Source organism: Calidris pugnax, unplaced genomic scaffold (assembly GCF_001431845.1).
Source record: "Calidris pugnax isolate Ruff unplaced genomic scaffold, ASM143184v1 scaffold68, whole genome shotgun sequence".
Classification (NCBI taxonomy): Eukaryota; Metazoa; Chordata; class Aves; order Charadriiformes; family Scolopacidae; genus Calidris; species Calidris pugnax.
The window spans coordinates 5,670,025-5,685,394 of NW_015090921.1; the positions used below are offsets into that span (position 1 = coordinate 5,670,025).

Here is a 15,370-nt window from a genome sequence, read left to right on the forward strand (position 1 = left end):
AGAAAACTGAAGCTTTACACATATGCTTTGGGTTGTTGGTGGGATTTCACAGATACATTTTGGACCAATCCCCAGTATCGCTTGAAGCTCCTGGAGGAAGATGATGACCCCGAGGACGAAGAGGTTATCTGCAGCTTCCTTGTTGCACTGATGCAGAAAAACAGGAGGAAAGAACGCAAGCTGGGAGCCAACCTGTACACCATCGGCTTTGCCATCTACGAGGTACCAGCTCTAGACTTTATTTTTCTCAACGTGGTCACCAATCCTGACAGTATGCATTTACCAAGAGTCAGTGAATCATTCAGCCTGATTACATGAACTGCAATTTTTAATTTGCAAGAAACTCAGGGGAAACCTGGGAGTGAGGAAGGAAATTCAAGGCTTTGTAACCATTCAGATCATAGTAACCTCAGAATTTACCCCATCTATAAATAACACACTTTTCAGGCTTTTATACTGACTCAATGCCAGAATTTAATATAGTCTCTCATATAGTCTCCAAACTTCTTTTCATCCTTGCTGAGACTAAACATTTCATTGGCAGAATTGTATAAAAAAAGGAAACAGGCATCCAAGATGCATATGCAGTGATTAACCTCTGTCCTTGTTGTCAACTTCATGAAGAATTCCATTTACTCAGTTCCTTGCACAAACATACTTAGTTCAGATCTCAGTGGATCTCATGTAGACCTCAAGAAATCTAGAGAGGATGAGAGAAGTTGCTTAGAATATTTATATAACTTGGGCCATTTTAGTTCAGATCTCAGCGGATCTGTAGACCTCAAGAAATCTAGAGAGGCAGAGAGAAGTTGCTTAGAATATTTATATAACTCATAGTGATTAACCTCTGTCCCTGCTGTCAACTTCATGAAGAAGTCCATTTACTCAGTTCCTTGCACAAACATACTTAGTTCAGATCTCAGTGGATCTCATGTAGACCTCAAGAAATCTAGAGAGGATGAGAGAAGTTGCTTAGAATATTTATATAACTTGGGCCATTTTCATGATCCCCAGAAATCTATGTGAACACCATTCTGTACGATCTATAAACAAGTGGACTCGCTCAGCAGCTCTGACTGTTTCTTCTCTTTGTTTTTCCCTAAGGTGCCCAAAGAGGTATGAGCAGAACGGAGGCTGATTGACACCTTGGTGTATACTCACAGCTAGTGTTACTGTTGTGCCTGTCTGTAAGTCAGCAGGAAACTGTCCAATCAAGGTTGTTTTCAGGGGTGCAGCAGAAGCGAAACTGCTAACCCTTCTGCTTTGAGTGCTTATTGGTAACATTTTTGCAAGTAATTTTTAGTTCCTTCTCACTCGCACCCCATTTTCATCTGTGCCTTTTCCTCAGTCCTTCTCTTCTGCATGAGACCTGACCACTGGTGATCCTGAGCTGCAGGAAGCCGTGCCAGCGAGCCCTTTGCCATCACGTTCCATGCAGAACCACCCTAAACACTTCCCTTTCCTCCTGCAAATAATGCCAATGGCCTACATCCTGCAGCTGCAGAGTTTCTCTACAGTCTTAGAATTTGTTTGGAAAAATCAATGGTATTTTCAGCCATTGAAAAAAACGTATTAAAAGTAACACAGATTAAGTTTTACTGAGCCTACTGGTAGCTGAATCATTGGCATCACAGTTTTTGCAAACAAGCTCACCTGAAGGCTACATAACCTGGAAAACATGAAGATAAAAGCCTGAATATTGTCTTTGCTGACTATTTTACAGGTGGTTATTTCTACAGAAAACAGCCTGCAAGTGTTCTTAGCCCACAGTTCTTGACCTGACATTCATATTTGAACCAATGCAACGTTTGATTGTGTTTTGATAGTAGATAGAGAACTCATGTTTTGTCCAGGCAAGGAGACATTTCCACTGAAAGCATCTTCATCTTACCACACTGCATGCAGGAGTTTGCATATTACCATTCCTTGCCATGCCACCCTCCAAGGAAAGTAACTGAACTCTGGTTACACCTACAGAACATAAGTCAGCCAATGCTCTGTGGGTGGGCTCTGGAGCAGCCCTGAGAAGCCAAATAGACCCAGCCAGTAGCAACTTAAAGGTGGCAGACCCTGTATCTGTTACCAGCTATCATGCCTCATCAGCTCCCTGCTTGCTAAGCTGCCCCTTCATTTGTGTTTTCTGTCCCAACCACGTGCTGCCTTCATGACAAACCCGCAGGGAATGGGTAAGACTTCCTTGAACTCAGAAAACTGACTTATTTGTTCTGCAGATGCACGGTACTAAGCACCACTTGCAAAAGGATTTTTTCCTCTACAATGCCTCCAAAGCTAGAAGTAAGACCTATATAAACATGCGGGAAATCTCCGAGCGCTTCCGGTTGCCTCCCAGCGAGTACGTGGTGATCCCATCAACATATGAACCCCACCAGGAGGGAGAATTCATCCTGAGGGTCTTCTCAGAGAAAAGAAGTCTTTCAGAGTAAGTTGCAGGTCCACTTATCTGGCCATAAAAGTGGCAGTGAGCTCACTAGTCTGCTTTAGTTATATTCCCAGTTTGCTACACCTGCATTTAAATTTTTCAACCTCATTAGAAACTCCAAGCCGTAAATTCGTTTCCCTGAGCTTCCCTTATAGCCTACCAAAAGCTGCTCTGAATTATCTTTGGAGAAGCTTACTACTAGCAGAATATCCTTTTTAAACATCCCATTAGCCATTCTTAATAATGAAAATGAATGTCTTTGGATTTATTGCTATAAGTCACTGGCTGAAGTTTTGGCCAAATAGATCATTGAACCAGATCTAGTGAATGAAACACAGAAGTAGGTAGTTACTTATTTTCCATTCTGCTCTTCAACTATTTTCCCAGAGCTCAGCAAATTGTGGCTGGTGTCACTCTACATAGGCCAAACAGTTTCTGTTTTACTCTCAGTTGCCAAAGTTGAGGGTTATCAAAGGCTCTTTAGAGGAGTAAAGCAGGCAGCAGCCCTCCTGGAAGTGGTACTTGGGATGCTCTGCTCAAACTGGGAAGAAGCCTGGAGCTGTAACAGTTGGAAGCCAGCCCACACTACTGGCTTTTGCAAAGTTCAAATGGCTGCTTACAAACCAGCTACAGAAACAAGCAATATTGGGAACAGCCACTTTCCTAATTTATTTACTTTCTGCTTTCTTTTAGGGAGGTTGAAAACATGATTGAGGCAGACCGTCCATCGGTAAGTACTGTTCCTGGGCCTGTTCTGTACACAAATAGGGGCAGGGAGAGGAGGAGCATCACATCTAGGGAAACCCACAGCAGGAAACAATTTGCAGCCACATCGTGGCTCCTTTAGCATAAATGCCCACATCCTCTCATCAAGATACTTCTATTAACACTTGCTTTATATACACTACTTTCTGATTTGGCCAGATTAACATCTTTTGCCAGATTTGAAATTTGCTGGCATAAAGATGCTAAGCATTGCCTTTGCATCCATCAATGGAGATTGTTTATTTACCAGCAGAGGCCTAGCTTTGTGCTCCAAGATATTTTGTTTTTGAAATTGACATCTCATCTAATAAAGAAAAAAGTACCCTATTTTGAAGTACATTCCTTTCTGGAAAGGGATCCTAATGATACTGATTCAAACTAGCATCTAATTCTCAGCATGGGTTTTTACATATTTTTGTGGGAATATACTAAAGCTAACAATACAATTAGTCTTGAAAAAAAAAAAGAGAGGAAACATTCTTGCATAGAATTGAGCTCCATGAAACCTTGCTCAGAAGTGTTCCCCTTTTGTTTGCTGCCATGATAACAAAATATCTGGTGGAGTTTAATTGCCATTTCAGATAACACTGATCTGTGGGCACACAAGTCCAGTCTCCACTGCACTGGCAGGTTGGGAAAAAGAAAAGGAATAGTCAGAGCTAAAGGTACAACAGAGATATTATTCAAGGAAAGCCCCACATGAGATGGGCACTGTTTTCCTATGGTTTCTGCAATTTCTGTCCTTCAGTATGCAATTCCGTGGTGGGTGTATTTTGCCTCGTTTTTGGAGATTTGAAAACCGTATGAATATAGGAAATGGGGGAAAATTGTATAAATATAGAAATGGGAAAAATAAATGTGGGAAAGAGCAAGAGAAAAAAAACAACTTTACCATCAGCTCTGCATGATATAGGTAAAATCTATAATTCTGTTTAAAAACACTTTTTTTTTTTTAATGTTGCCTCTTATTTGTACAGAAGAAGAAAAAGGGCAAGGTGGGTGCTGGTGTGATGTGCTGAGTGCCAGGAAGGTGATGAGCATGCGCAATGCATGCAGCAGGAGCAGAGTCCCTTGGTGCCAGTATGATTTATTTCTCTGCACCTGGAAAGTGATCTAGTTAATGAAGGGCACTGGAAAAGAGGCCATTAGCAGGCAGCAAAGATTTTGTCTTCCTACACTACATACTAATGAAATAGCATTGGCATCGTATACCCCTCTCTTTCAAAGGGGTGGAAAAAGGCTAACAGAAGCTTTTCAGCTTTATAAGCTTGATCCTCCAGGTTGCTCAAACTGCCCTTCCTTCCCGCCCCTCCATGGGCACCCTGACACCCCTTCTCCAGGCACACCCCCTCACCTTTGCTTTCTGATCCCTAATGCAGCTACTCCTCTTTCCTGAGGTTTCTGCTCACTAAAGTCCAGGATTCTCCTTTCTATTCTGCACAACACATTTAGGACCTTGAAAACGTAACCAGGCATTTTAACCTCAAGAGAGGCTGACTGCACTTAATCCCCTGGGTTAACAGATTCACATCTTCCTTGTAGCAAATTTCCTCATTTTAAATAAACTCAACCAGAACAATTGCATGTGGCTGCTTATAGCTGGATGCTTCAAGAATTAACACAGAGAAAGAATATAGACTTTGCAGAGCTACCAAGCTCCTACATAAATACTTCTTTTCTGTGTAGGATTCAGATTCTGTTTTCATTGTGACTGTTGTTCAGCTTAACTGAGACGCAAGAATCTGGGAGGCTCATTTCACTTAAAAAGAAAAAAAAAAAAAGTAATGCTTAAACGGTTACTGTCTTTCTGAACAGGAAAGCTAGAAGCCAGAGATTACACTCTTTTACCAAAAAGACTTCTGCAGCTTGCTTTTTAGCATAAGAGCAATAACTTCAGAAGTCAATGTCCCCCCATGTTTTGGTTTTTTTTTCCCCTCATTTTCTTTCATTCCCAGTTCTGGCTTCCCCAGTCATGCTCTTAGGGCAGGAGCTGTTGCTGCATGTGCTTCACCACGGAATGGCTGTCACCAAATATTTTCCCTTCCACTATTTCTTGTGTAACTTGCACTTCTCTTTTGCTCTCTTTGTTCTTCTTCTTCTTCTAGCCTATCATCTTTGTTTCCGACAGAGCAAACAGCAATAAGGAGCTGACAGCAGATGAAGATGCTGGCAAAGATGGTGAAAAAACCCATGCAGATGAGAAAAAGGTTTCTGGAGCAAGTGGCAAGGAGGGGGGAACAGAGCTTGGTCTGGCTGGCATGAAAGAGTAGCTGGAAAGAGCAGAGGAATGGGGCAAAGAAGTGTCCTAAGACACTTCACAGCTTTTCATCAAATCTTAGCATAACTTGCTTCTGGTTTAGGTGGATCTAATGAGCATGAGTGAACAGAGACTACTTTACAGTTATTTATTTCACAGTTATTTAAGACCTGTGCTGGAGGATTTAGTTGCTTGAAAGCATCCCCTGGTTGTGCTCTTACACAAGGATCCTGGCTGTGAGACATCCCTTCCCCACGAGCAGCACAGCTCCATCCACTCCTCCTCAGCCCCTGCTGCGGTACCTGCTTTATACAGGGCACACACACAAATCACACCCAAGGGGCTCCAGGAGCTCCTGGAGATGATCACAGCCTCTCCAGGAGCTCCTGCACCCCTCCTCTTTTCCCTCACTACTGGAGAGAGGAAATCAGGGCACCAAATCCAGAGTTTCTGCCTGCAGGTGGGTGAGGGATGCGAGATGCAGCAGCCAGATCCTGCACCCAGGCTCCTGGAGGCACAGCTGGAGCATCTTCCTACAGGGAGCCTGCTGTTCTGCTGCATGACTGCCAGAGCGTGCAGGAGGCCAAGTGGGAACCATTTAGACAAACAAAAATACAAACTAAGCCAAGAAATTCACTTTGCTTCGCTACACATAATTCCTGTAATTTAATACTGGGGGGTGATGGGAGAAATATAGTTTCCTTTTCCAGTTTGAGCCTCAGAGATCAGGCTTGCCCTTTGCCTGTGTCTGAGATGGAGGAAAATGGAGACAGTGAAGCTGTCTCATGTGCTGCTTGTCTCCAGCAAGGGCCCTCCCCACTGCAAAGAGCTCTCAAGCCCAAGTCCATTCATGGCCTACAGGGTGGCTGTGGAGCAGATATGCCTCTTCTGCTCCAAACTTCTCCTTCGCAATGCTTTGAAACAAAAAACAAGATGATAAACATCTGTCACTGAAAGTAGTCATTTAGGCTCCTTCCAAGAGAAAGGAGAGCAATGGAATGAAGTTAAATACTCAACAGCTTTGCCAAGGAACACATTTAACCAAAAAAAAGGGGAAAGGACCAGGAGGATGACCCATTCCTCCAAAGGCTCCTTCACATGAGCCAACCAAGCCATGCCACCCCCCAGGCCCCTTCCCTTCCCTGCTGGGCTAACATTATATCTCCCCTTTCCTTGTCTCTTTTCAGCGCTCTTCAGCAAAAGCTCATGACAGGAGTGAAGAAGAAAAGCAGTTCAGGAATATTTTCCGACAGATTGCAGGGGATGTGAGTACACAACTGATCCCTGTCCCTGCTGTCAGAGCAGCCGAGTCCCAGCAGCACCTACACCAACTGCTGCACCACTTAAAAACACTGAATTTTAAAACTTCCTTTGAATTTTTTTCCATCAAATTTCCTTTGAGATCTGACACTAAGCAAAATCAAATCAAAATCCAATTAAATATACAGCTATCCTCATAGGCACATCTAAGCTATTCCCATTGTGTGCAAGGGAGCCTGATTTAAATGTGGGCTTTTACTTCTGTCACTACTACGTGGTGCTATTTTGCATAGTGTGTATAAACAAGTTAGAAATACAATGCCCTCCAGTGTATGCTTAACGAGAGAAGTTACAAGTGCAAACAGGTCAAAGAACTGCATAAATCGAGAGGCTGCAGATGGGTTTCAGGGATTTTCACATTTTGCTTTTTTGGCTTATACAGTGGTTTGAAATTACTGGTTGTTGTTCTAGTTGTAGCTCAATAAGCACTATATGGGAACTTTAGACCTACCTGGTACTGCAGCCTCAAGAAAGATTTGGACCAATGTTTATACAAACTACAACATGCTCTAGCTTGAAGCATATGTATGCCATACTGAAGAGTGACCAAAGACTTCATATTTTTAGCATATACACCCATTAAGCCATCCGTTTAATAAGAAATGTCGTAATTAATTAGATTTTCACCACATTTCCCACCAGGACATGGAGATCAATGCTGAAGAACTCAGGAACGTTCTCAATAATGTCGTAAAAAAACGTGAGTTTGAGCATGTTTTCCAGTAACCCTGGACAAAGAAGTCTGTGATATACTGTAACCCTCCACCCCTGAGTTGCACTCTAAAAGTTATTTATGGTTTCAGCCTCACAAATTTCCTAGTTACACTTCCATAGACTTTGCAGCCAAGACTTTAGCAAGCTGAACTGTTCATAGAGATGTTCTGTAGGAGTGGTCAAGTCGTGATAGTGCAGAAATGAGCAAAAGTTCATTGGCAGCACCACAGGGGATCATACAGCATTTCAAGCTGTCTGCAAATGCCCTTTAAAAGAAAAAGTTCTAACGGAGAGGCTGTTTTTTCTCCCTGTTTAGCAAACTTTAGCTTACAGGCCCTGGGCTTGCTTAGTTACCTGGAAGTTGGTTTAGAAGTTTCCAGAGGTTTTTATTGTATATTACAGGTCAACAAAAGTCATCTCTAACTCACAAGCAATAATGTTAGAGTCTGTTCAGATTTCTCTACTATTCTTTTCTTACTGGATGAAGGAAGTAGGTTTGGCTTCTCCTTTGAGTAGAATTACACCTAAGAGGAAGAAGAACTTGCTGCCTTGCACGACCTGTTTTCACCTGGAATCATTTATTTCAGATAAGGACCTAAAGACAGAAGGATTTGAACTGGAATCCTGCCGCAGCATGATTGCTTTAATGGATGTATCCTTTTCTGGGGAAAGGGGGTGCTTGATACCCCACTAGTCCACTTGGGTTGTATTTCCCACCACCAGACACACACAGAGCTCCCACACAGGGCAGGAGAACAGGACATTATAGACCTTAGTCAGATAAAACAGCAGTCCTGGTTTGGCACAGCTCAACTCCAGTCATCTCAACATTAGCGTAGGTGGCAGATGAAAATATCTCAAAACAGAGAACTACAGGATGAGTCAGTCCTTATCCTTATCCATATCCTTCCTTAGGTATCAGCAACCAGCCAGCTCAGGTACTAAAGCAGGATTTTTATTTTAAACCAACTCAACATAACTACAGTTCTTGCCAAGGAACTTCACCATATTTCTCTCTTATTTCTAAGTTTATATGTATTATACATTCCACTGTGTGCTTAGCATGCAACACATACAGAAATTGTCTTACAGCAAGTACAAGGAAACACACGACGAGATGCCATAGGGGGTACCTCTGGTACAACATCCCTCAGTTTCCCTACTTGACATAATCCATGATTTTGAGACAACAAAAGTGCACTCAAACATAACCAGAACAAAACTGTAACGACAACCCAGAGCCATAATAGTTGGAGCCTAAACACATTTTTTTAAGTGGCTTTAGTCACCATTTTGCTTAGTTCTCAGTTCATTTTAAGCAAGACAGAAAGAGCTTCATTCTAGGAATAAATTCAGTTAAAAACGTTGAGGACATTCCACATTTGGAGGTATTTGGAAAGAGCCCACTAAAACATCCTGTTCACATACTTTATAATAGCAGCAGGAGCAAACCTCTCTCCTGTACCAGATGTTTGCTTCTACACAAAGTACAAATAGTTCTTCACACTCCTGAAACAAAATACTATGAACAATAACCAAAATGGTCACAAATATTTCACTCAGTAGCTCAGCCAGCTCGTAACACCAAGGAGATCCTGAACTCAGTTTCGCATTCATCCCTTCACCAGTAGCTGAAAACTTAATTAATTTTATCTTAAAAATATTGTGGTATTTTTACCTGAATGTTTGCATCCCAGACAGACGGCTCGGGGAAGATAAACTTCGATGAATTTCGACACCTCTGGGACAAGATTAAAAGCTGGCAGGTATTGCTGGTATTCACAGCCTGGTATTCACAGCTTCTGGAGCACAAAAGCTGATGTAGTAAAGCCATACCTCTCTACATACAGTATAACAAAAAGAAAACCTAAAATACTGAAAATTAGCTTCTAAAAAGAAAAGGAATGTCTTTCCTCTCCTACTCACAACCTGAGCAAATAGCCTGAATCTCTGAAGCTCCAGCACTTGTGTGAAGACTTCCCCCATGAGACTAGCAGGGAGGCACACAAATTGGAGGAAGGTGGTGGTGGTAACTAAATTAAGGGCTCACAGATAGCTTAATTAGGACAATCAAGAGAGACCATTAACAGCATAAACTCAAATTAAACAAGGAGAGTCTCTAGGGGGGAGCTTTTTGCTTCTTACAGCATGGATCTAAATTATTTTACTTTGTGACTGAGCGGAGCTCTGTGGTACCAGCCCGGCAGCAGCAATGCAAGGCAGATGGCAAAGCCTCCAAGGGCCTGAGTCTCACACCCCACACCCACTCGCTGGGTACGTTCAACAGAAGGACCAGCTTTTATTTCTCATGTGTATTTCAGGCAGACGGCAAAGCCTCCAAGGGCCTGAGCCTCACACCCCACACCCACTCGCTGGGTACATTCAACAGAAGGACCAGCTTTTCTTTTTCATGTGTATTTATTTTTTGTTTGTTTGTTTTTCCAGAAAATTTTCAAGCGTTACGACACAGATCACTCAGGAACCATTAACAGCTACGAGATGCGCAATGCGGTCAATGACGCAGGTACTTCCCCCGGTGGTCAGTGCCCAACAGCCAAAGGAACCTTATTTTGGTTGATCTGTCGCAGGTGAAATCAGGAATGCAGTGCAGCCTTTTAAAGAGACCCCATAGATGGTGTTCAACAGCCAAAGAAACCTTATTTTGGTTGATCTGTCACAGGTGAAATCAGGAACGCAGTGCAGCCTTTTAAAGAGACCCCATAGAAATTCAAAAATCCATTTTTTCCCCCCAACAGAGCTTCTCAAATATCTAAATGGCAAGTCTTGTATGTCTTACCAACCAAATAGTTCTCTTCAGCTCTTTAAATTTTCCAGTGAATGAGGCTCTGCTGCCTTAAGGATCTTGCACTTGGGGTCCTGCTCTTCAGGGAGTGCTGCAGACATTTGATTTCATTTAAGCTGTGGATTCTTTATGTTTGTGTAAGGAGGGTTGATCTGTCGCAGGTGAAATCAGGAATGCAGTGCAGCCTTTTAAAGAGACCCCATAGAAATTCAAAAATCCTTTTTTTCCCCCCAACAGAGCTTCTCAAATATCTAAATGGCAAGTCTTGTATGTCTTACCAACCAAATAGTTCTCTTCAGCTCTTTAAATTTTCCAGTGAATGAGGCTCTGCTGCCTTAAGGATCTTGCACTTGGGGTCCTGCTCTTCAGGGAGTGCTGCAGACATTTGATTTCATTTAAGCTGTGGATTCTTTATGTTTGTGTAAGGAGCAATCAGTGAACAGTGGAAAACCTTCAACCCAAGTGTACAGGCACAGAAACCCAGGCAGAGCAGGTTAATGTCCCAGTTTGCATCAGAGGCAACTAGATGGTCATTTCTTGAGTCCTGTGTGTGTTTCTTAGCGTCACTAAAGCCACTGTAGGCTCAGTCTCCTACCTGCACACCAAGAAGAAAGTATTTTTGCAAAAGTTGCAGTTAATGAAACTCATTCTGCAAAGAGAGGCTTTTGACTTTTCTTGCTTCTTGTCTCAAGCCCTTTGGTGTGCTACAATCAATGAACAGTGGAAAACCTTCAATCCAAGTGTACAGGCACAAAAACCCAGGCAGAGCAGGTTAATGTCCCAGTTTGAATCAGAGGCAACTGGATGGTCATTTCTTGAGTCCTGTGTGTGTTTCTTAGCGTCACTAAAGCCACTGTAGGCTCAGTCTCCTACCTGCACACCAAGAAGAAAGTATTTTTGCAAAAGTTGCAGTTAATGAAACTCATTCTGCAAAGAGAGGCTTTTGACTTTTCTTGCTTCTTGTCTCAAGCCCTTTGGTGTGCTCCTCTCCCTGGAGAGCAGGCTTCCCCAACAGGGGGCTTCCCCAGCTGCTGCTTCTCTCAGGGAGCAAATGGCTTCTTTAATCAGAAAAGCTGATTTGATCCTTCGTTAAGGACAAACTTACACCTGGGTTTGGACTCCTGCTGCAGTAGAAGTATGGGTCAATCTTATTTTCCAGGTTTCCGTTCTCACCAAGAAAGTTTTCAATGTAAAAAAAAAATAAATATAAAATCATTTAATTACCTCCCCTGCTCTGACTTGAGAACTAAGAACACATTTTGCAATAAAAACATAATAATAATTATTTAATTACCTCCCCTGCTCTGACTTTAGAACTAAGAACACATTTTGCAATAAAAACATCTCAGTCTTACAGCCCATAGCCTGTCCCTGACCTTGCATTTAGCCAAGAACCACCAGCACCCAAATCGCAGCCGTCCCTTTGTGGAGCTGCAGCAGGTCAGTGCTGTGGTTTGGCAATGCCATACTGAGGAATTACCTCATCTATTTTTTGACCATTTTGTAATTATTTTTTTTCGCAGCAGCTTCCTCCTACATTTCTGTCACCCAGTTTTTGTGGCTTTGCTCCCATCAGGCTCAGCTGAGCTGCAAAATCTTTGGTGCAGGCCTCTCCGTGCTTACGGCGTGGGGTAACTCATGTGCTACTGGCCCTCCGAAATCACAGTTTCAAAACGTTACTCCTGGTTTAAGAAAGCAGCTGGACACAAGGAAGCTCCTTGTATCTTCACTTCCTTTCATCCAGAGGCCGCAGCTTCCACGGCTGGGCCCGGGGAGCTCCTGTGGCCAAACCTCTCCTGGAGGCCTGACCAGCACTGGTGCTTGCCCCTTGGCCTGCAGCCCAGCTGAGCCCCCTTTCTGGTCCTTTGCAGGGTTTCGGTTGAACAACCAGCTCTACGACATCATCACCATGCGCTACGCCGACAAGAACATGAACATCGACTTCGACAGCTTCATCTGCTGCTTCGTGCGCCTGGACGCCATGTTCAGTGAGTGCTGCCCCGGCCCTCCTCGCCCCCGACACGCACTGCTGGACTCCAGCACTGCTGCCTGCATGTACTTTTAATAATTAATGTCCTTAGAGAACCTGTAATGTGACAGCCATCCTAGACAAACACAAAAGAAAATACGCCATTGCATTTCTATTATAGAAAAGAATCATAGAACCATCTAGGTTGGAAGGGACCTTTAAGATAATCGAGTCCAGCCATTGACTTAACACTGGTAGAATCCCAAAACCACCACCAAACCATGTCCCTCAGCACCACGTCTACCCGTCTTTTAAATACCTCCAGAGAAGATGATTCCACCACTTCCCCAGACAGCCTGTTCCAATGCTTAATAACCCTTTCTGTAAAGAAAGTTTTCCTAATATCCAATCTGAACCTCCCCTGACACAATTTGAGACCATTTCCTCTTGTCCTATTGCTTATTACTTTAGGAGAAGAGACCAAACCCCACCTCTCCACACTCTTATTTCAGGTAGTTGTAGAGAGCAATAAGGTCTCCCCTTCAGCCTCCTTTTCTCCAGGCTAAACAACCTCAGCTCCCTCAGCCTCTCCTCATAAGATGTGTGCTCTGAACTCCCCACCAGCTTTGTTGCCCTTCTCTAGACATGGGCCAGCTCCTCAATGTCTTTCTTGTATTGAGGTGCCCAAAATGGGACACAGAACTCGAGGTGGGGCTTCACCAGTGCCAAGTACAGGGGGACAATCACTTCCCTACACCTGCTGGCCACTCTATTTCTGATACAGGCCAGGATGCTATTGGCCTTCTTGGTCACCTGGGCACACTGCTGGCTCATGTTGAGCTGGCCATCGACCAACACCCCAGGTCCTTTTCTGCCAGGCAGCTCCAGCCACTCTGCCCCCAGCCTGTGGCGCTGCACGAGGTTGTTGTGACCCAAGTGCAGGACCCGGCACTTGGCCTCGTTGAACCTCATCCCATTGGCCTCGGCCCATTGGTCCAGCTAGATAAGGAAAAACATGGCAGAAATCCTTGCTGATTTATTTATTTATGCTGATTTATGTAGTTTAATCCACTCCATACACTTTTGTTTCCTTGCTTTAGGAGCATTCCACGCCTTTGATAAAGATGGAGATGGCATCATTAAGCTCAACGTCCTGGAGGTAAATTGCTTTATGCCAGTATTTCTAACACAATACTAGATTTTATTTGTATTATTCATTGCTCACGTTCTCAAGGGAGCCTACAAGAGTTTCTCTTAAATTGTCATCCAAGTGGTAAGAGTCCACAAAACCTTCTAAAAATTTTGCTAAGTATTTTACACAGAAAATATGTGTATCCGTGATCTGCCAGCAAGAGCTGCTCTGCAAGAGACTCCAGTTGGTGCTGACAGGCACGGCTGTGGACTCCTCAGATCATCTTTAAAGCGCTTCAAAAAACCCCTGAGGGTTTTTTTTTTATGAGGCAATTTAAATCAAACATACTTTAGTTTAAAGGCATCGGCTGATAATGGAGCCTACTATAGTTATTTACCTTTTCATAAATCTGATTAAGAAGACTTAGAAAGTTTCAACTTAAAAGCATGTCTTCTGCTGGGAGACCACAAAAAAACCCTTCACTTCTTGCAAGGGAAGGAGGAACAGGAGCAAGAGGCCTTGGACACTGTTCCCCATTGCCCCTGTGCCTCAGCGAGCAGCTGCCTTCCAGGCTGGGTAGGGTTTGTTGGAGGAGGCCAACAGGTCCTTCATCGTCTGATTCTGACTCCTTTCAGTGGCTGCAGCTCACGATGTACGCGTGACACCGGCCCCAGAGCCCACCTTCAGCGAGACAACGCTCAAGGCGTCCGTTTTGGGCCACAAGCTTCATTCATCCCCAGCGCAAACGAGCATTTCCTAATTAGGTGCTTCACTCGCCGAGATAAACAGCGCCTGGGAAGGATCCCTGGGAAAAAGAGAACCCTACTCCGGCAGACAGAGCAGTGCCCACCTTCTCTAACTACTTTTCTAACTCCCTGACATTTTCTCTCAGGCAACAAGGATTAATTTATTGATGACTGAATTAAGCTTTTTCTGTGTGGCAACGACACGGAGCGTACACGGGTTATTGTGCTGACGCCTGGAAAAGCCTTCCCTCAAGTCAGGCCAAGCTGGGACTGGATTTGAACTGTGAAAGTCAGAGGTGGTTACCACCACCTTGTCATTAGTCATTAAGTCTTTGTCCTGCTTTTGATACCATCCATTTCAGCCTCTTCATCATGTTGATTGAATATTTGACGCGAGACCATGCTGGGTGACATTGATACGACATGTCCCCATCCCCTCTGCTGCTGTAGATGTGGCCATAGGGCACCACAGCCCCCAGCACCAAAAGCATCAAACTGAGCAATTTGGCCTCATTTTGAGTACCCCCAGAGTATCTTAGTTACACACTGGACATTTTACATGTGTTTTAGAGTTGCTGCATTCTCTGTAATACCAAGAAAGGTGTTTGCCACTCGAGACAGAAAACCTCTGTACATTCATACAAATATATATCCACACACACACTTCAGCCCCACCCGGGTCCTGTTTTCCTGCCAGGATTGTGTATTTCTTTATTGTAAGAAGTGACTTGTAGCAGAATCAGACTCTATGTCAGCATGACAGCTTTGGGAAGATTATTAGAACGTGTACGTTCAATTAGTTTAATTGAACAAAAATAAAATCAACTGGATTTTGGCCTAACGTTTAGGGGTGGTTTTTATTTTTATGAAAAAACAGGAGGATGAAACATTGAGAATGTTTCCATCGTTCTCCTGAATATCCAGCCGCTTCTGGAGGTTTATGGCAAGCATGGAATCAGCTTAGTATCTCAAACACTTACCCCTTTGCTCCTTGAATGCTTTAAAAATATGAAGCCCTTGAGTTTGAGAGCTCCATCGTTACCAGCTTTAAGGACGACAGCGTTTCAGAACAGGTGAAGTGTTGATCAATATAAAAACAAAAGGAAAAACAAAATGTGGAAGACAGGGTGTGAAGAGACCAGACTTGGCCAGAAGAACCTTCTACTTGGTTCTCTACCAGTGAAAAGTAACAAAACAATCCACTGCTGTGAAGCAAAACTGTAA

At 43.5% G+C, this 15,370-nt stretch overlaps 1 protein-coding gene across 3 annotated transcripts in view; it reads left to right on the forward strand.

Moving 5' to 3' along the window:
* Positions 1-14,927, forward strand: part of CAPN3 (calpain 3) — a 35,567-nt gene extending 20,640 nt beyond the window's left edge. For 2 of the 3 annotated variants that reach the window (XM_014950338.1, XM_014950339.1), the window contains 14 exons: positions 53-222; positions 1,105-1,116; positions 2,232-2,440; positions 3,134-3,170; positions 4,183-4,200; positions 5,311-5,412; positions 6,650-6,727; positions 7,425-7,482; positions 8,084-8,148; positions 9,194-9,262; positions 9,942-10,020; positions 12,171-12,287; positions 13,369-13,427; positions 14,036-14,927. In XM_014950338.1, the coding sequence (XP_014805824.1) occupies positions 53-222; positions 1,105-1,116; positions 2,232-2,440; positions 3,134-3,170; positions 4,183-4,200; positions 5,311-5,412; positions 6,650-6,727; positions 7,425-7,482; positions 8,084-8,148; positions 9,194-9,262; positions 9,942-10,020; positions 12,171-12,287; positions 13,369-13,427; positions 14,036-14,062 (1,100 nt within the window). In that variant the 3' untranslated portion in view covers positions 14,063-14,927. The remainder of the gene's footprint in view (positions 1-52; positions 223-1,104; positions 1,117-2,231; positions 2,441-3,133; positions 3,171-4,182; positions 4,201-5,310; positions 5,413-6,649; positions 6,728-7,424; positions 7,483-8,083; positions 8,149-9,193; positions 9,263-9,941; positions 10,021-12,170; positions 12,288-13,368; positions 13,428-14,035) is intronic. The other variant, XM_014950340.1, reaches the window with a different exon arrangement.
* The last annotated feature ends 443 nt before the right edge of the window (positions 14,928-15,370 follow it).